Raw genomic sequence first — 21,152 nt, forward strand, 5'->3', positions numbered from 1 at the left:
GGAAAATGGAAACTCTTTAAGTATAAAGAATTTCTTCTCTGCAATGCAATTTCATCTGATGTGTCAATAGTTATGTTTTGGGCCTGGGATTTTGTTTTATTTCTACAGCTATTTTCTAACTGAATTATTCAGTCTTATAGCAACTCCCCTATAGCTAGTAGACGTGACCTAATAGTGACTACATACATTTTTACTCCGGGAATGACAACTCTTCTAAGGTTCCCACCCACCTGAATGAAGTCATCTTGTCATTTTCACTGTCTTAATTTTCCAGACCTTTGACTTGACAGAGAAGTATATTTCTCTTCTCCTCCCCTCTCTTATAAAAGCTCTTTGGCTTCCCCATATATGTATGTATGTATGTATGTACATGTGTGTCTGTGGGTGTGACTGCACATATACATGGGTATATATTTAAGTATGTGTGCACATACTTATAATACATTTATTCATTCAATAAGCATGTGTTAACTGCTCCTGTACATATGTATACACGAACACACACACATACACATAGATCATAAGAGTTAAAAGGGACTACAGAGACCATTCAGCCCAACTCATTTTCCAAATGAAGAAACTGAGTCCCAGGAGGTTATGACCTTCTCAGGGTCATGCAACTAGCAATTGGTAGAGCTGGGGTTCAAACCCATATGAAAACCACTGGACTATGGAGATATATATCCATGTACATCAGAACTCACGTTCACATAGCACTTCTTGATTTACCCACCCCTCCCCTTGCTGCTACCTCGTGAAGTATAAGTATTTGTTGTTTAGTGGTGTCTGACCCTCCATGACCCCGTTGGCCATAGTGTGCCAGTACTGCCCGTGTGGTTTTCTTGGCAAAGGTGCTGGAGTGGTTTTGCCATTTCCTTTTCCAGTGCATTAAGGCAAACCAAAGTTAAGTGACTCACAGCTAGTGAGTGGCTGAGGCTGGATTTGAATTCAGGCCTCTTGACTCCAGGCCCAGCACACTATCCACTGAACCATCTAGCTGCCCTGGTATGATTATTCCAAGTATTATTATTCCCATTTCACAGATGAGGAAGTTGAGAGTCAAAGAATCTGACTTAACAAGGATCACAACTAGTACACATCAAAACCTGGACTTGCTTTTTCTATTTTATCATGCCAATTCTGTCTTTACCCATATAATTTAATCTGTATTCTTATTTCTCTATCCTGGATGTTGAACTTCTCAGTCCTGTTGGCCCCATTTGGGAAAACTCTGCTAAAATGAAGTGAATCACAAGCAGATTTTGCCTGGGGGGCCTTTTTTAATGTCCCAGTAGCTGGGACATTCGCTATGAATCATTCATCTTTCTGTTCTGAGCATTTTTGGCTCTCAAGTGTTGAATGGTAATAATCACCTTTTTGTGCAAAGCTATATAGTCAGTGCCCTAGATTTCATTTCTGTTACAGTAGCGTTAGATTAGATATCTGAACAGTGCCACCAATGCTAGTCCCATAAGGATTAAATATGTAGAATCTCATTAAGAATTTCTCTCATGTTGGAAAGTAGATTAGAGTCTCTTTGACATTTGTATTACTTGCATTGGAATAATCCAAGGAAATGGGTCCCACTTGTTTGAGCTGTGAGCTCCTCCAAGTCATTGAAACCTGTAGCATCCCATTAACTTGCCATAACTTAGGAAGAAATATCTACCCACAGGAGAAAGACTCAGAGATGGAACTGTGTAAAGTCCATTGTATGACTGTTCTCCCAGTACCTAAAGAGACATCCAGGGTCTTGGAAAGCAGCTCTGACAGTATGCCAAGAGACAAACAGAAGTGGTCCATTTCTCAGATCAGATGTGTTTCAGTTTAATTCAGTTGTCAATCCCAAAGTACCTCTATAATTAGCTTCATGGTGACTGTTCCTTGGTGCCATAGCAAATTAATTTTGTAGCAGCCTTAGTGACATCTCCATACTTGTCTTAAGTCGTAATTAATTAGCCTCTAGCCTTAATGACATTAGGATCTAATACCCAAAACTGAAAGGAACTCTAGGGGCCGTCGAGTCCAACCCCTCACTTCACAGACCTAAAGAGTGGCACTCAAACCTGAATTTCACTTTAGTTTGGTGCTCTGTTTTCTTTTCATCCAGATCTTATGACTACATCGCTCTATGGAACTATCTTGTGTAAATTTCCTCCCTGGATGCAGATCTGTAAGTTGTTTGTAACTGAAAGTCAGAGAGTTGCCTGGAATACTTAGGACCTTGCTTATGGTCTCACAGCTATTTTGAGTTAGACACAGGACTTAAACTCCCCAGACAAGTCTTCCTGATTCCTAGACCAACACTCTAATCTCTGAGATTTTTTTCTAGATCACTCTGCTCTATAGTTGAAACCTCAAGATTACTAGAAGATAGATAGATAATGATTTGTTGGATATTTGGTATAATGGAAAAAGAAAACATCAGATAAAAGAAGTGGGTGCAATCAGAAAATTGTATTCCCTGGTATAGGCAATGCTATTGTGAGCTAATTCCTACAGAGAGGTTGGTTTGGGGAAGTACTATTACCAAGCAGTTCACTTAAAACTTTAGGAAGATGCTTCAGCTATTTTGGAAGAAAGCAAAACCAGCATGGGTGACAGTGTGTTTTAGTGGAAAGAGCATTGGTTCTAGAGGCAGAAGACCTGATTTGGAATCCTGGCTGTACTATGATGTGATCCTGACAAATCATTTAACTTTCTTAGCCACAATTTCCTTATTTATGAAATGAGATATAAATTGGATGATCAGTAAGGTCTTTCCGAATCTAAATCCTAAAAGCGATAACCTTGAGCTCCCTCCAGGCTGCTATATCCATTTATTACCAGGGACAGGGAAGGCAGAGATGGGGAGGGTACTGGGCAATGTTGTGAAAAGGGAATTCCAGGTATTGTCCAAAGGACAACCTAGCTAACTTTTGAGGAGGCTCATCACCAGAAAGTTTGCCACTAAGTGTTTAATTTTTTCAGCTATAGCAACTCACAAAAATCAACTATGGCACCATGGGGGTTTTGATCTGCCTCAGTGGAGGGATTGAAATCAAGTAATTTTACGATTCTTTGAGGGCTCATCAAGAGGATGGCTTCCCAAGAGAGCTGAAGGTCAGAGATGATAAACTCATGCTATCCTGAAGATCCTTTCTAGGGAAAAGCATTTGCTTTGGTATTCAGGAGTGAGCGTGTACCCAGACATGGTGCAGTCTAGGTTGGCTCCTTAACTATCTGGCTCTAGTGCTGATAAAATCAGCTGCCCAGATGGGAAGCATGTAACATAGATTTCAAATTCAAAAAAGCAGATAAATAAGTTACTTAAGGCCTGACCCAATAGGCTCGGCACGCTTCCTGTAGCCAGATGCTGAGTGCCTGCTGCAGGGAGGAGGCATATATATAGGATAAACAAAAGGTGGTCTTACCCTCAGCCTTCTCTTTTGTGGGATGAGCCGCTTAACTTAAAATTCCTGAGTTTTGCCAACCAGCAAACCTGGACCTTCTCCATAAATCAGTAGTTTTCTTATGCAGCTCTTTCCTATACCTTCTCCCCTACCCCAATGTCATCCTGCGTTTTTTTTTTTACCTCTGTTCCCACCAAGGCAAACCTGAGGACTTAGAGGGGTTCAGAATACTTCTTCAGTGTATAGTGGTTGATTTCCTCTTGTTCAAGAAGCTTTTCTAGTTGATGACCTGTGTGAAGGCCTGGATGCAGGCTGATGTCATCTTTCCTGGTAAGAATGGGGGGCAAACATCCTTTTTGTCAGAAGCATCTCTTCTGGATTACTGAATTGGTTTGTTTCCTCTGCTTGTTGCCACTGTATCACCGAGAACATTTTATCCTAAGTGCACAGAACATCTCTGCCTTTCCTCTGGATTAAAGATCATCCTCTGTTGTTCCCACCCTCTCTAAGTGGGTCCTGCAAATAATGCTTTATACTTTCTTTAACACCATGAAGACCCAAGAGATTTTGTATTCACCTTTATATGTATTCTTACTTATGGCCTGAACACTCTTTTCTGGTGATGGAGAATGGAGCAGATCTCCCTTAAGTTACCCTTGAAAAGAGTGTTAGACCAGCGTTTGTTCAATCCACAGCATAAATAAGCTTAGAAACCTAGGGCCTAAGCAGTTCCTTTAATGGCTAGGAATTTCTGTCAAAGAAAAGAAAAGAAAACCAGAGCATCATTTTTTCAATATTTTATCTCCTATTTAGTCATTCTCAAGGCTGTAATATAAAAGAACAAAATTGTATTTAACGGGTATCAGTAAAGTCTTAAAATTGGTTTAAAAAATCAAAATCACAAGTCCCAGACAGGGAAGCATATCTCAAGAGCAGTTTGCCTGAAAAAGATCCTAGGGGACTGAGTGGACTACAAGCTCAGGATGAGTCTGTAGTGCGACATGGCAGCCATGAATGCCGCTGCAGTCTAAATTAAGGGGGGAGTGAGGCAGGTGGTTCAAGACTAGAGAGATGATCATCCCTTTATACTCTGCCCTGACCAGCCCACATCTGTAGTTTTGTGTTTTAGTATTGGCTGCCACATTTTAGGCAGAATATTAATAAATTGGAGTAAATCCAGAGAAAAGCAGCCAGGATGGAAGAGGGATTAGATTTGTTCTGTTTTTAGTCCCAGATGGCAGAACTGGCAGCAAGGGATAGAGGTTCTAAAAAGGCATGTATAGGTGTAGTATAAGAAGAAACTCCCTAACAGTTAGAGCTATCCAGAGGTGAAATAGGCTGTCTTAAGAGGCAATAGGTTCCCCCGCACTGGAAGGCTTCCAACAAAAGTGTGTTTTGCATATCTATTGCATCATAACTGATTTGTGGACTGGTCTCTACTTTAGGCTGTACCTGGGAATTTGGAGCCATGGTGAGCTACATCAAGAAGACTTATCCCCAGACACAACTGGTTGTAGTAGGCTTTAGTCTGGGTGGAAACATCGTGTGTAAATACCTGGGTGAAACCCAAGCAAATCAAGAAAGAGTCCTGTGCTGTGTCAGTGTATGTCAAGGATACAGTGCATTAAGGTATGTGTACGCTTTTGCTTTTCTGTCATCATTTCTTCCAGGGAAAATCAATCTAAGATCAGGCAGAAAATTCTGGGTCTTTGATAAACCATGTTTTGCTCCTATGTTGAGTTCTTTAGTGTGTGTCCTTCTTTTCCTGCTGTTAAGAGTCCATAAATCAGTGCTCTTCATATTTCGGTATCTCTGGACTCATATTTGTGACGGACAAAAAAGCCAGGAGATTCCGTGTCCTTAGAGAATCAAATATCGTCCAATAGAGATTTAGAGAATCCCTTTGTTTGTAAAAGAGCCATCTGCGGCACAAGAGCTAAGATATAAGTGTCTGTGTCCTAGATTATCCGGTCCTTTCCACTCTAAAAGTCGGGAAGAGAAAAGATTAGCAGAAAGGCAGGCACAGTCACTGCCATTCCAGATGTATTTGTAGCTGCCAAATTTAGACCATGGTTGGCCTAGCCAGGGTAGTGTCTTACAACAAAGACCTATGAGAGGTCATATTCTCCCTTCACTTCAGCCTTAAGGATTAAGAATTTTTCAACTTCTCTTTTTATGGTTCCAGCTTTCATAACCTTTGAAGCCCTTTCCATGTGCATTTTAATCCATTTGTACTGCCTTTGGATTGATGAGTTCTGTAAACTCATTAACTCATTACAGTTGGGTCTTGTTTTTAAAGAGCTGCTGATAAAGGCTTACTGAAAATCTCCTTTAGTTATCTGTTCCAGTGTTGAATGGCTGAAATTTACCATACCTTGAAGGATCAAGCACATTTTACAGTCATTTGATAGAGCTGGTTTTTCTAGTGTTAACAACCCTTACAATTAGCAGATCTTTTATTACTTTACCTAAAACCCTCAGGTTTTCATTTAGTTGTCTGTCTTCATTAAAGATAGATTTTTTCTTTAAACAGCAACAGGAATTCCTGATGGGGTACTTATAGTTTTCCAGTACTGATAATCAGCATGGTCAGTGAGCACATTAAGGTATTAATAGCCCAAGATGTAATCTCTTACTGTATAGCCTAAATCTAGTCCTGGAGAATTCCCTAATAGTGAGAGGAATCATGAGTGGTTCAATAGTAATCTGAGTAGTAGTGACAGAAAGAGCTATAGGCTCTGAGGCCAGACCTTACGCAGGGCTATCAACATCATGATAGCTTCAGATTAATTCCTGAATATCCTTAGAAAGGCCTGTGAATACACCTCCATCCCTAAGACTTTCTGAGCCCCAGTCCTACAGCCTGGAAAGTGTCTATAAATCGAGAGAATTGGACTGAAACTCTTTGGTACTTCATAAATCAGAATTTGAGAGTTAAAAGGGATCTTAGATGCTATCTAATCTAACAGTCTCATTTTTATTAAGAAAAAAAAAAAAAAACAAAGCCCCAGAGATGTTACTGGATTTGCTCATGGTCACACATCTAGGTAGCAGCTAAGAGCTGGCAATTAGAGCAAGGTCTCCTGTCTCCTTGTTCTATTGTTCTTCTGACTACCTCTCTCTCATTCTTCTGTTGCAACTCCCACCCCTTCCCTCTCCCACTCTTCTCTCCACCCCACCAAAAAAAAAAGAAAAACACAACCACGCAAAATTATGAAGTCAGCTGGAAAGAAGTAATATTTTTTTCCTCTTGGTTTTGCTGGAGATTGTTTCTAATCAAGATTATTTTCAGCTCACAAGTGATATACCAAATATGTGGAAACAAAAGTATATTCTATGCTGAAAAGCCTATACAAAAGCATTAGCTATTACTATCCACACAGATACTGATTTCTCCTGGACTTTATTTTCTTTACAACATGATATAATTTTTTCCCACAATACTCATCCTATGTCATCAAATAAAAGGAAATTTCTACCTTCTCTATTTAAGCATACTTTAATGTGTATAATAATATTTTGCCTAGATTTTCATAAAATATGGTTAAGGTAATGTGGCCTCACATAGAGTATAGGTACTTCATATATATATATATATATACATATATATATATACACACATATATACATACATATGGTGAATAAGGAGATTTGGACAAAAAGGAGTAAGTCAGCTCTCTGGAAAATGTATATATAGAACGCTGCTTTTCTGAATGATGCTCAGTAAATGAGATATTCTATTTCAGACAAACATCCCAATATGATTTCCTGAATTTAGGTTTTTCCTTGACCTTCTGAAGCCCAACATTATGTTGCACAATTATGACCTTGGTTCAGTCACTGAGGTGGGAAGTGATAGGTTAGAAACCAACCAGCTTTGAAGTTCGTAAAGCCAGGGAAGTCTTAAGTTTTACTTGTAATTAACTTTACTATGTGTACGCAGAATGGCCTGACTTCCATTATGTCATCTATAAACCTGACCTGTCTAAACTGAGGGGACGTATTCATCAACTTGACTTTCAAAGCACCAGCAAAATATTCATTAAGAGGATACCAAAAAATGTTGTTTTAAAGAAAAAGAACTAGAAACTTCTGCAAGAATTTCATCTCCTGAATGGAAATCTCCTTTCATTTTGCTACGCTAGCTCCCTCTGCTGGGAGCAAGAGCACACCACGAGGCCATTTACAACCAGTGTTTGTGTGTCAGGTGGGGAAATGAAAGTACAAAGTCTGTAATACGACGAAGAGCTAGAAAGTTTGCAGTTACATGTGTGTAGTAGCGCATTCTCCAGACATACAAAATGCTTCACGTATTTTACTTATTTCATTCATTCCCAAGTCAACTTTACGAGACGAACAGTGGTTTTACCTTTTGAGAAACAAGGATCTTAAGTGCCCAGCATCCCCTTGTTTGACTTTTCTCCTAACCTTTACCTCAGGGTTCTTTCTATTTCATTTCCCTGCTGATCCTTTAATCCCTTTTCCCCCCTGGGACACATTCCCATCTGATGTTGTGAATTACAGTTTTTAAGGAGGTTAAAAACAGACTACCCTAATCATCGTAGCTTTGTTTAAAAATTTTCTTTCCACCAGCTCTGCTTAGTAGACAGTGCCAGTATGATTATCCCATTTTACAGAAGAAGAAGATGAATGATTTTCCCAGGGCCACACAGCTAGTAAAGAGGAGGAGCCTGGACTTGTGCCTGAAGTCTTCTGACCCCAGACCAGTACTCTTACCACTCCACTCAAACTGCCTTTTATTTGTTCAGTGCTTACAAGTACATTTTCGTTTGAGCCTCTCAACAGCCCTTTGACCTTGTAACTAGTGGTCCAAGAATTATTATCCCCATTTATAAATGAAAAAGTTGAGTCTTGGATCATTCTGCTGTTTAGATTTGCCCTAGTCTGACGGATGATATATCCCTGCATAATGTCAGGATTTGGACTTAGGTTTTCCTCCCTCAAGTCCAGCGCTCTATCCACAGCATTATCTGACAGCCCTGAACCTGCCCTTTGTGCTCAGGCTTGAAAGTGGCCAACATTATTGTGACCTTTCATTCCTCCTCCCATCCTTTTTGCCAAAGTTGAGTGCGGTGGGCTCACATCCTTCTGAAATTAGTATCTCTGGGTTTCTTTTAGTAAATCACTCGTAGTTGAATCTGGAGAACTGTTTGGGTAGTGACTTCCATCATTTTCATCTAACCCATCAGTATACCGTTCCTCTGGCAAAAGGAAACTGGAGGAGCAGAGTCTAGTGGCTATTGAATGATATCATGTTTTATTACGGTTAGACCAATGAAGTGAATGCAAATTACTAAAAAGCACATGATGTATCTCATGTTCTTCGTGATAATTTCTCAACATAAGCAGCTGCTTCCTAAGCCAAGGGAATTTGTGTGGTCAAGCTAATCCTTGATTTAATTAGTTGTCTGAGCCTGTGTGTCTAAAGACATTTGAGTCTAAGTTTCATCCATTTAGCAACTGGCAGGTCCCAAAGGTAAGTGAGAGAACTGGTCGTGCAAATGCAATATACTCCATCTCCCACTAGTTCTTTACTTCTAAGAATCTGACCTACAAGCTGGAAGGTGGGAAAACCCTACAGTCTCTTAGCAGGAAAACGAATTTACAGATCATTTCAACAGTCCTGGCCATCTTTTCAGAGAAGACCCCTAGGAACGTCTTTGTGACATCAGGCAGTAACTGCAAAACCACTATCAATATAAAACAACCTCTTCATGGAGCACCCTTTGTGTGCAGATTATACTGAAAGGGACAGTCTCTGATTTAGACAGTCAAGGGGAATGAGTGCTGCGAGGATGAAAGGTAGAGGAATGAGCAACCAGGTTGCAATTAATTAGGAGAAGATTCCAAGAGGAAATGAGACAGAGAAAAAAAAGTACAGGTTAGTTTTGAGAAGCATTAACAGCCTGGCATAGGGCCTGGCTCTGCAATGCCTTGTGGGAACCCAGGACCCTTTGAAAGAAGAAGGCACAAATTCTCAAATGCACATTAAGAATCCCCACTAAGTGTGGTTATATTCTCTGCTAAATGGGTTTGATAATACTACATCTGGGCCTTTGAATGGAACTTAGGAGAGTGGCAGTGCTATGCAATGGAAAAAACAGGATTTGAAAGAGTCAGAAGTCCCAGGTTTAAGGCCTGGTAAAAAGGCAGCCTGTATCTGCAGAGTGTCTGAAATAGAGGGTGGGTTTGTTTTTTTTTAATACAAAAAGTAACTCATATTAGGCTAATGGAGCTTTAGAGGTTACTCCTGCGATCAGGTTTAATGTAAATAGTACTTGAGGATACTTAAAAAGTTTGTTCTCAAGTATTTTAATCATCTCTTCTATGTTATTACTGTTTACACTGCTTATTTGTGCTCTACACTGTTTGTTCAAAAGAGATGAGCTTCACCCTACCCTTATCACAAATTGAGAATTAGTGACTTATGAATTAATCAGATTTTTATTAAGTACAAGGCAAGGTTGAGAAACCTGGCCCCTCTTTTAGACAGTTTACAATACAGTAAAGTAGTTTATAGCAACCTTTTCCCTAGGGGGCTCAAAGTACTTAATAAAGATTTGTATTTTCTCTCACAACATTCCAGAGAGGAGAGGAGAAATTAAAAATAGAGATAATCCTATGGATTTTACAGATGTGAAAAATTAAGACACAAAGGCAAGAAAATCAGTTGTCTTCAATCATTGGCAGAGACAACATTGTTGCTGTTTGTGATCAGAAAGTCATTAGTCTCTCTGGACCTTGGTTTTTCATCTGTAAGAAACTATTCTTTCTCTCACTAGTTCACGGGATTGTAGAGAGGATATTAAATATAAAGATGCTTTTAAAAAATCAATGTTTTCAAATATAAGGTGCTATTAATAATAGAGTACTTCCCACTAGGAAAATCCTTTCAGAAGTGTAATAGAGCCTTGTATAATTATCCAGGTATCTCAGGACCAGAAAAAATCTGGGTGTGGAAACATCCAGATAGTCCAGAGCTCCCTTGACTAGTCCCCACTTTCCTTTCCCTGCGCTTTCTTACCTGCATTCAACTACATTCTCCTCCTTGCCCCAGGATCACTCTACTGAAGTTTTAGTCTCATTCTCCCATTTTCCTTCTCCTATTTCTAGCACTTTTAGAGAGTCCAAATGAAGATCTGGACATATAGAAACAAGACAAGTGTCTAGGTGCTTAATACTAGGTGCGTTTCTAGTAATACAGTATATATGGCTGCTTTAGCATCACTGAAAATGGTAGTTAGAGCTTACTTTGTTTCATTTTGAACAACTGCTTTTATTGAGATACTTCTCCTTATCTCTTAGACTTCTTCAACTTGCATCCCAAAGTTGAGCCAGCTCTTGACTTTAATAAAATAGAGTAGTCATGTGAATGAAGTGATATATAATTCAAATATGTTGAGTTGACTTTAGACCACTTGGTTTGGAGGGGTTTAGTGGTGTGTGTGTGTGTGTGTGTGTGTGTGTGTGTGTGTGTGTGTGTGTGTGTGTGTGTGTGTGTGTGTGTGTGCGTGTGTATGTATGTGTGTGTGTGTGTGTGTGTGGCATCATTGTTATGGCTATGTTACTTTTGCTTTGATTACACAAGTATTTATTATATTCTTTTTGATTAGACAAGTCATTCATTGCTTAACTGTTTATCACCTGGTGATGAGGGAAGATGGCCCAGAAATATGACTGATAACAAGAGAAACGTAGTTTGGGAATACATATATTTGCTACAGATAATCAGCATTTTATCCCAACACTTCATCAAACCTTAACTAACAGAGACCAGAGCTCTTCAGATGATTTATTTTGTTACTCAGTCGCTTTAGTACACATATCTAATCTTAGTCCCAAACACTCCATCTTCACACATATCTTCCTACCTCCCCCCCTTTCCCATTTCAAGGTACAGGCAAAAACCATGAAAGAGAAGTATCTTAGGCAGCGTCTTAATAATGCCTGGACAGGTTGTCTGGGAGTCAAAGGGTGTGAGTTGGCAAAGGAAACAAGTTGCTGTTCATTGCTTAGGCTTGTGGGAAGACTGCCCAACTAGCCTCTTGGGTCCAAAGGAAGGGGCCTAAGGGCATCAACTTGTTCAATTCTTATACCTTTGGTTCTACTGTTGATTCTTGTTTAGCTTTTCAGGTTCTTCTGCTTCAGTTTGTGCAGAACTTACAGCCCTTGGGGGCCTCTTGACCTTTATGTCATTAGCATTCTTAACAATGAGCTCTAAGTAGTAACTTATAAGGATCTCTCCACCCATTAAATCTGAAGAATATTCATTTCTTATTGTCATTTTATCATTTCATAGGGAAAGTTTGCTTACTCCCAAATGAAGTTGAGACAGTTTGGAGGGAAATTATTTTTTCAAGTGTCTAGCGTTTGAAAGACATACCATCCATGTTCCTCACTCCATTACTTGGAAGATAAAAATAGAATTTTAGTAGAAATTTGTGATACCTAAGTTTATATATTAATAAACATCATGAAACTGAGCCTGTTGACATTCATAACATTAGAACCCAATGAAGAAATTTTATTAACTCAGATTCAATAAACAGTTGATGCTATCTATGACTTACACTGGTGGGAAGGAGGCATTAGGTACGGACTAAAGAGGAATGATCCTCCTAGCTAGTCTGTGAAGCAGCTGCTATTGGCTTGTCAAAATGTACCCTCAGCTCAGATACAAGAGTACAAATCTGGCAACTGAATATTTATAAAAGGAAGGCTGGCAGTTCCTTACACACACATGTGCACACACACATGCATGCACATGCACACACACATACATGCATGCACACACACATACACTCCAACAATCAGCAAGAGTTTATTCAGAGGACTTTGGTCTAAACAAGGGCAGCCAGCACATACATATATAGGTGTATACAAAGCAGACACAAGGTGGTTTTGAATGGGAAGGAACTCTGTTCAACACTAATTCTCTGCTGGTCATACCTGGAAAGGATTTTTTCATTTTAATTTCATTTCTATTTTTTCAGCCCCTGTCCCAAGTTCTCAGACTAGTCATAAGAAGGGTTATCAATTTGAGGTCACACTAATTTTGTGAGTAACAAAAGACCAGAAAAATGAAAATTCAGTTGTTACTAAAAAAAAAAAAAAAATCCTTCCCCATGCCTTTTTAACATAACCAAAAGAACATTTTTCAAATGCAAAACTACATGCACCCACATGCACATGCATACACATACTCATTATTAAAATACCTGTCATATTCATCATTGTTCTGTTATTAAGCCTAGAGAACTTATGTGCAGGGTGGAAGGCAGTCCTAGTGTTAGAATGATGGTTTTACTGTCACATTGATGATGTTACTTTCTGGCATGGCCAACAGATTTACAAGCAGTTGAAATGGAGCCCCAGTGAGTGATTTTGACCAAACAAGATGTCTCAGTCACCAGAAAGGCTTCTTCCTGCTAAATCTTTGCCAGTAATAGCGTGATCACCAGTGTATTACTCTAAAATGGCTGGTTTTGGCACTGTCGGTCAACCTTCTCTCTTCCAAAATCCAAAGTCAGTAATCCTAAAAGCTTCTGCTGCCTATTTTAATCATCTCATTACAATTAAGAGAATCTCTGGCTTATTATCTTTGCCTGACTACTTCCCATTTCTAAGCCTTTCTTTCATCCTTTCTGACTGTTATTTGTGGTTCGGTTTAGGGCACAGGAAACCTTCATGCAGTGGGATCAGTGCCGGAGATTTTACAACTTCCTCATGGCTGACAACATGAAGAAAATAATCCTTTCTCACAGGTACCATTGCCGTTCCTTCATTTCTTCTCAAGGGGCCCATATTCATTTGCTGCCTAGTTACAATAGAAGCTATTAAGAGGCTCTGGACCCTCATTTCTAGAACATCAAATGATCTGAATGGCCTGCTTGGACACACAGTCTCAGGTATTCCTGCTGGCCAAATCATTGCATTTTTCCTTTGTTAGAAATTACATTTTCCTCAACCACCAAAAGCTGGTCAGATTTTTTTTTTCTACCTTAGAGTTTAAGTAAATCCAAAAAGGGAATGACTCTTCTATCATACTTTACTATCATAAAGACTATTAGCATTTTTAAGAATATATTCCCAAAGCTGTTAATAAATGTTAATAAAATCGCCACTGGTTTAGTACTTGATTTCCCAGCATCCCAAAACCTGCCTCTGCCATATTTATTGCTCTTACTTAACTACCACTTTAATTATGTTGATTCATTTGCTCAAGAAAACTTGAATGGCCCCTCCCCACTTTCATCTCATCTACTCAGATTTAAGGCCTTCCATAATTAGAGTCCACCTGCCTATCCAACAGTAATGCAACAAGCATTTTATTAATTGCTTCAATGCCCATTATATGCACAACGTGACTTTGGTTTTCCCACTGTGCCCCCACATCTGCCCTCTGAAGCTTCATCACACCTGGAAAAAGCCCCACGTTCTACTGACTGATGCCTTTTGTTCTGTAGTTCACAGTCATTTCCCTGCCTTCCAAGGCTATAAAGAGGAACAGAAGAGGTGTGTGTAAAGCCACCCATATATACCACTTAGAAGATAATAAGATTTAGAACTCCTGGAAACCTTAGAAGTGTTAAGCCCTAAAGGTTCAGCCTCTTCCTGTCACTGGTGACTGATAAGGAAGTTCAGACCCAGAGCAGTGAAGTGACAGCCCAAGCCCCGAAGGGAGGAAGTAGCAGAGCCAGAGTTTGAACCCAGGTCTTCTGAGTCTATATCCAGTCTGCTTTCTACATCCTGCTGGCTCTTAATCATAGGCTGCCATATTTCTCCTGAGTTCCAGGTCTGTCTGTGCAATACGATTGTCATTTTCTACAGGTTACAAAAACAGGTTTGATTTTTTTTTATCCCGACAAGTATTTTATTTAAGGATTTTTTACTGACCTAGAAATAACAGCAAAAGTAAATAAATACTGAACTCTTGATTTGCTTTTGGTAAATGTTTATTTTTTAATTTAAATTAACCATTAGAAAAAATCTCCTTGCTCTATCATCTGTAAAATGTATGTTTTAGGCTGTAATATTCTAGTATAGCTGTAGTAGCTGGGTGGTACAGTGGATAGAGTGCTTGGAATCAGGAAGAGTCATCTTCCAAAGTTCACATGCGACCTCTAGTTTATTAGTTGTGTGACCCTGGGCAAATCACTTAACCCTATTTGCCTTGGTTTCCTCATCTATAAAATGAGCTGGAGAAGGAAATGGCAAATCACTCTAGTATTTTTGCCAAGAAAACCCCAACTGGCGTCACAAAAAGTTAGACATGACTGAACAGCAACGTGTTAGCATAGCTTCCTTGATCCTTACATAAAATAGGCGATGGATGGGGAGAGACTCTTGTTCCTCATCCTAGATATGAATTCATGAGACATGAATGCTGCTGCTCTCTTTCGCACTATAAATTTCCAACACAATGGTTACAGGAAGTTAAGTGGGCACTTTGTGAAATATTTATTTTTGGAGAGACGAGGATTCAGCCCTGGCAATCAATATCTGAAAGGTAGCTTTCTGCCAGTCACTAGGAGGATGAACCCTCTATATAGAACAAGTAAATTCAAGTGTGCTGCATTAGCTCACCCAGTAAATTATGGGGTGCATATACTTTTCTTGAATTTATTGTAGAAAACCAAATATTTGACAACTCAAAGAATTCTTAAAGTGTGAATCATATTGCAGACAGCATATAATCCCCCTAAAGTGAACTTTAAAAATCTAAAAAAAGTCTATTCCAGTTCTGCAGTGGGTTCATAAAGGTACTAAATGACTTACTTCCAGTTGGATATCTTTCCTGCAAACACTGGCCATCTTTGGTCTTGCAGGAGGGACCAGAGTTGTTGTTAAATACTGCAGCATGATTTACAACTGCTACAGAGATGATGCAGAAATACTGTTCTTTGGGGTCTGTCTGATGATAATTCCCTCATTTTCCTCTTTGTTAATCTGTAACATCTCTTCTGTAAAGGGAATTACATTCTTGAATATGGTGTCCATTATTTTCTAAGCATATTTCTTTGGTTTTAACATCCTTTTTGGATAAGCTAATTGTCTTTCTCATCAAGAGAAGGAACCAACTCAGAAAGGAAAAGACTTCTTGAGGTGGTAAATATCAGTTTGCTGACATGCCACTGATGACAGTGGGCCAGTGCTACCCACACGTGCAGCCAGCCTGCTGCCTGGCACTCCCTTCAGAGCAGACTCCACAAATATCCTATGCTGGGGTGAGAGAGAGAGAGTTCTGCACGATTCAGCACTGTCTCAGTTCTGATTTTTTAGCCTTGCCTGGACTGCCTCCATACACTCCACTAAGCATATCTTTGTCCCTGAAAGGGCAGTGAAGGTCTCAGCTTACCTCCCTCTTCAGTCATTCAAAACATAACAATCTGAGCTCATTCACTGGCAGACTCTGAAGGCTCCAGGGATCTATTTTAAACTGCCAGAGAAACACTTTGGCAAAGTCTCACTCTTCCAGATTGCCTTTGGGCAAGGTAGGCCCCTTTGCCATTGCATGCTCCTTCAGTTTTCATCCTGAAATTGTGTCCTTTGCCCTTTTTATTTCAGACAAGTTCTGTTTGGAAACAATGTTAAGAAACCTCAAAGCCTTGAGGATACTGACTTGAGCAGATTGTACACAGCCACATCTCTTATGCAAATTGATGACAATGTGATGAGGTATGTATAGTATAAGAGCTTTGCTCTCCAAGAATAACTTCCTCTAAGATAGCATCAGTTGCTTAATGAGATTAGGCCTGGCAGGGAAAGGTGAAGTTGCCTCCTGAACTTAAAGGTTCTATTTAACGTCAAGAGGGCTTTAGGAAGGAAACAGAAGCAAGCTAGTATTAAATCATAGGTAAATATCATCCCTGGAGGATATAGCCTTTTCTGATTCTTACTGACCTTCTTGCACCAATGATATCCATTAAGCCACTAGCCTTGGAAGGGTCTCTCGACATTTGTCCTTCATTCTGGAAGAGGACCAGTGACATCAGAAAAGTGATGTCATAACCTGCAAGTAAACTGGATTGAAGTGAGATGCAAGGCAGGGCTCTGTAAAGTCAGGGGCCTCATTCTCTCCTCCTGAGCCTTCTGGATCCAGTGGCCAGACATAGATCAGGACAGCTGGAGATGGCGCTAGATGCAGTCTGGCCTTTTTAAGCCAAGGTCTTTCCCAAGTCTGAGTCTGTCTAAGGCAACTCCCTTTCCATGATTAAGGCCAGGTAAGAAATGAGGCAGAAAATGGCCTCATAAGGGAAAGAAGGGATCAGAAAGCTTTCAGCATGAGCAGAAAAGTAAAATGGATTTTAAAAGTCTTCATTTGAAGCTTTGGAAAGCCAGGTTGGCAGAGAGATTCCCACACTGAGCCAAGTCTCCCTTAGAGTAAATCTTTTTTGTTGTTATTTCTATTAAAAGTGAACAGAAAGAAAAAAAATAAAACCTTTGTAACAAATAGGTATCATCAAGCAAAGCAAATTTTCTCACTGGTCATGTCCAAAACTATGTCTCATTCTGTATTTTCAGTCCATCTACCATGAGGTAACATGCTTCTTCTTTGGGTCTCTGAAATTTGCGTTGATCACAGTTCTAAAGTCTTTCAGAATTTTTCTTTATAATGTTGTTACTGCATATGTTATTCTCCTGGTTTGACTCACTTCATTTTGCATCAGTTCATACAGATCTTCCCAGAATTCTCTGAAATTTTTCATTTTGTCATTCTTGAGTCAAATCTGAACCCCTCAACAGCACTAGATAAAAATTAGTTTCCCAGGAATCATCTGGACACTAGGGATGTTCTGTCTGTATCCTGTTCTTAAGTCATAACCAAGACAAATCTGATCCCTAAAACTTGAAGGTCAGGGCAGTTATTATGATGTCCATCCCATAGCATTTTATGTTTTTGTTAGAAAGCACTCTATCCTATGATGGTTTACTTGGAAATTCTAATGGAATCAACAACGATACTGATTGAGACAATAACTTCAGCAAAGTTGCAGGATACTAAATAAGCCCTAGACAATCCAGACAGAGCATTTCTATATAAATAACAGAATCCAAGAGCCAATAATAGAAAGGGAAATCAGTTCCAGTTCAGATAACTGCAAAATGCATGAAATATCTGGAGGTCATTCCACCAAAGCACACAAAATACTCTGTGTGTGTGTGTGTGTGTGTGTGTGTGTGTGTGTGTGTGTGTGTGTGTGTTTGCTTACAAAATTCTCCTTAAAGACATAAAGAACAACCTAAATAGCTAGAAGAATATTCGGTGCTTGTGCCTGGGTCGTGCCAACATAGTACAAATTATAAATACTACCAAATTTAATTTGTGCTTTTAATACTATACCAGTCAAATTACCAAAGAGATACTTTACAGAACTCTATAAAAATATAATAACAATCCACTTATAAAAATGAAAGATCTAGATATCAAGGGAAATTATAAGAAGAGGTAAGGATAAAGGGGGAATAGTACTTCCAGACCTCAAAGTTTTATTATAAAACAATAGTCATCAAAGCCAACAGAACATACTAGACATGGGAGAATTAGAAATAGTGGAACCTTGATAAATCAGAAACCAAATTACTTAGGAAAGAACTTCCTATTTGGTAAAAACTACAAGGAAAACTGGAAAACAGACTAATAGAAATTAGGCTTAGATGAACATCTTATACCATATTCCATAATAATCCTTATTATTAGAGATTATACTATTTTTAAAAATTAGAAGAGAAAGTAGTCTATCTCTAATTACTGCCTCCTTGATAAACAGGACTTGGAACTTAACATCCATATCCATTTCCTTTCCCATAATTTATGTCATCTCATCGCATAGCAATGTAGGCAGAAAGACTGTCCTCTGATGGAAAGACCTCTGTTGCAAATCTCTGAATTTCCTAGCCTCTTCAATGATGTCTAGCTTCATGCCAACCTGAGCTCAAATAGTTGGTCTTTATTAAATCATGGAGAGATGTTACTCTTGTAGATGAATGTGGGAATTAGAAGAAAGATAAAACAGACCAGCACTGAGGCCTAAGGAAAAGTATCTCTTTGTTTCTTACATTTTTTTTCCTGCTTTGGTATATCTTAGGAAGTTCCACGGCTATAATTCTCTGAAAGAATATTATGAAGAAGAAAGCTGCATGAGGTATCTGCACAGGGTGAGTGACTACAACTGACTATAAATAATAACATTATTTTTGCTTTGCCCCCAAACCTAAAAATCCTGGACTTGAAGTTAGAAAAGACCTTAAAGCCCAGTTAGTGTAACCTCTCAGGCACCATGAAAACTCCTCCTTACATTATCTCTGATTATAATCATCCAGATTCTGCTAGAATACCTCTAATGGTAAAGCAGTGGCTTCCTCTCAAGGCAACCCACTTTATTACTGGTATATTCAAATTGTTAAAAAGTTCTTTCATATGTTGCACTGAGATCTACTTTCCTCTTAACTTGGATCATAGATCTGTAGTGAGAAGAACTTTCAGAGATGACCTAGTCCAACCTTTTTGTTTTCAGGTGAGAAAACTGAATACCATATTGGTTGAGTGACTTACCCAAGGTCACACTACTAAGAACTAAGTGACAGATCCAGGATTTAAGTCCAGGTCCTCTGACTCTAAATACAAGCAGTCCTTCCACTACACGGTGCTACTTAGTTTTCTGCCTTCTCGCAGGAAAGCCCTTCAGATATTTGAAAATAGTTATTATGTCCCCCTTTAAGTCTAATCTGTTCCTCATGAGATGGTTTACAGATTCCTCATCATCCTAGGCCACCTTCCAAACCATGTCTTTTTTAAAATGTAACACCTAGAATTAAACACAGTATTCCAGACATGTTTAGATAATGCAGAGCTATAATGGCATTAGTACTGTGATCTTAAAAGCAGGAATTCTTAACCTAGGGTCCAGAGATCTAGGAGGAGTTGGAGAAGAAGGGTCTGTGGATAAGTATCAAGGAAGTTTGTGAAAAAAAATATTTCAATATAATTGTTTTCCTTTGTAGTCCTATGTATTTTATTTTATGCACCTAAAAACGTTACTCTGAGAAGGGGTCCATGAATTTTACCAGATTGTCAAAAGGGTCCATGACACAAAAAGAGTTGAAAACCCCAGCTTCTGAATGCAAACTAAAATTGCATTCATTTTATTACAGCCATGTGACATCATTGGCTAATAATAGCTAGCATTATTAACAAGTTCAGCCAAGGTTACTCTCAACCTGTTTGAGAACATTCCATCTCAATGTCTAATCATGATCCTACTAGAAGCTTATCATTCCTATATTGCCAACTTGGCATTTGTATACACTGATCATGGGCAAGATATTGGTCCTTGTTCACTTTCTCTTAAGAAAGTGTTAGATAGGGAGTTCCAGGGTTTGGCCACCCTAAAACAATGGTGGCATTATGTAGAGAAAAGAGTTTTACTTTTATTTTTCCTTGTACAGATTTATGTTCCGCTCATGCTGGTTAATGCTGCTGATGACCCCTTGGTGCATGATAGTCTTTTAACAATCCCCAAAGCTCTGTCAGGTAAGTGTTTCTTACTCCTGATTCTTTTCCATACTCATCCTGACATAGTAAATACTGTCATCTTCCCTGTGAAGTGATCACCTAGAAATATTTTTGATGTGGGGAGGCTTTTCTTAGTGCCATACTTTTACCCAAGATTCTCTTTGTAGCAAAAGACTCTCTGATAATGTTGCCACCTGAATACCTAAACAAATATTCTGGCTTTCCTGCTGTCCTGTTGCAAGAGGTCGGCACTGTCAGTCTGGAAGCTATTATTACTTCTGTCACCCAGTGGCATGTGAAATTGCCTGGGAGATTATGGTTCTTCTAAACTGAGAAGTTTGGCTTTGGGAAAGAAAGTATTCAGAACTACAGAAAGAACAAAACATAAAGTTGTCACTGCCAGTGCTTTGGTGACTCCAGCTGTGCTATGGACTAAAATCCAAGCAACTGGAAGAGCAAAGAAATACTGCCCAGCAGAAGTAGTTTATTGGGTTTGAGGTCGGTATGATGTCATTCCACACCAACCAAAAGCTAGAGGGCCAAGAAGAAAGCTGAGGAGAGAGAGGACGAGATCTGGGAATGCCAATGTTATCTTTCTTGATGATGAACTGGACATCATTTTTAGACCCCTAGGACATAAACCACAAGAAAGGGATGATGGAGGGAAAAGTTTTCCTCTTGTGAATATAAGTGAATCAAAGGAGAGAAGAAAATTTTTGGTTCATTTAAAACATCCAGGGCTGGGGGGAAAAAACATGTAGTAGAACAAAACACAGAGGACTCAGGCACTAGTCAAAGCCTTTGTAGCCCAGGAAGTAAAGGAAATGTGTATTCTAGAGGTCAGATGTTATGCAATGAAAAGCTTTCATTATGAGAGAGAAATGGTCCCATGATTTCATATATTTGAATATAATAGCAGAGGCACATTATAGACAGAGGGCCTAGGTTCAAAATGTGCCTCTGTCTTTATCACCATTGACCTTGGGCAAACTTCCTTAACTTCTGTGGGTTTTCCTCATCTATAAAATGAGTAGGCTAGACTAAATGAATTCATCAAAAAAGCATTTTTTAAGTATTTACAAAGAAAAGCACAATCTCTGCTTTCAAAGAGTACTCGGTCTAATAAGGGTGGGTAACATGTAACTAACTAGATACATACAAGATATATAGAGTACCTAGGAGGAAATCTCAGAGGGGAAGGCACTGGCAGCTGGGGAAACTGG

The 21,152-nt window shown here is 39.2% G+C and overlaps 1 protein-coding gene across 2 annotated transcripts in view; it reads left to right on the plus strand.

The window, feature by feature from the left end:
* The window catches only part of ABHD2 (abhydrolase domain containing 2, acylglycerol lipase), a 120,019-nt gene that overhangs the window by 89,547 nt on the left and 9,320 nt on the right, over positions 1-21,152 (plus strand). For both annotated transcript variants that reach the window (XM_072618050.1, XM_072618058.1), the window contains 5 exons: positions 4,838-5,021; positions 13,085-13,177; positions 15,981-16,091; positions 18,503-18,572; positions 19,863-19,947. In XM_072618050.1, coding sequence (XP_072474151.1) covers positions 4,838-5,021; positions 13,085-13,177; positions 15,981-16,091; positions 18,503-18,572; positions 19,863-19,947 — 543 coding nt within the window. The remainder of the gene's footprint in view (positions 1-4,837; positions 5,022-13,084; positions 13,178-15,980; positions 16,092-18,502; positions 18,573-19,862; positions 19,948-21,152) is intronic.

This window comes from Notamacropus eugenii, chromosome 1, assembly GCF_028372415.1.
Source record: "Notamacropus eugenii isolate mMacEug1 chromosome 1, mMacEug1.pri_v2, whole genome shotgun sequence".
Lineage (NCBI taxonomy): Eukaryota > Metazoa > Chordata > Mammalia > Diprotodontia > Macropodidae > Notamacropus > Notamacropus eugenii.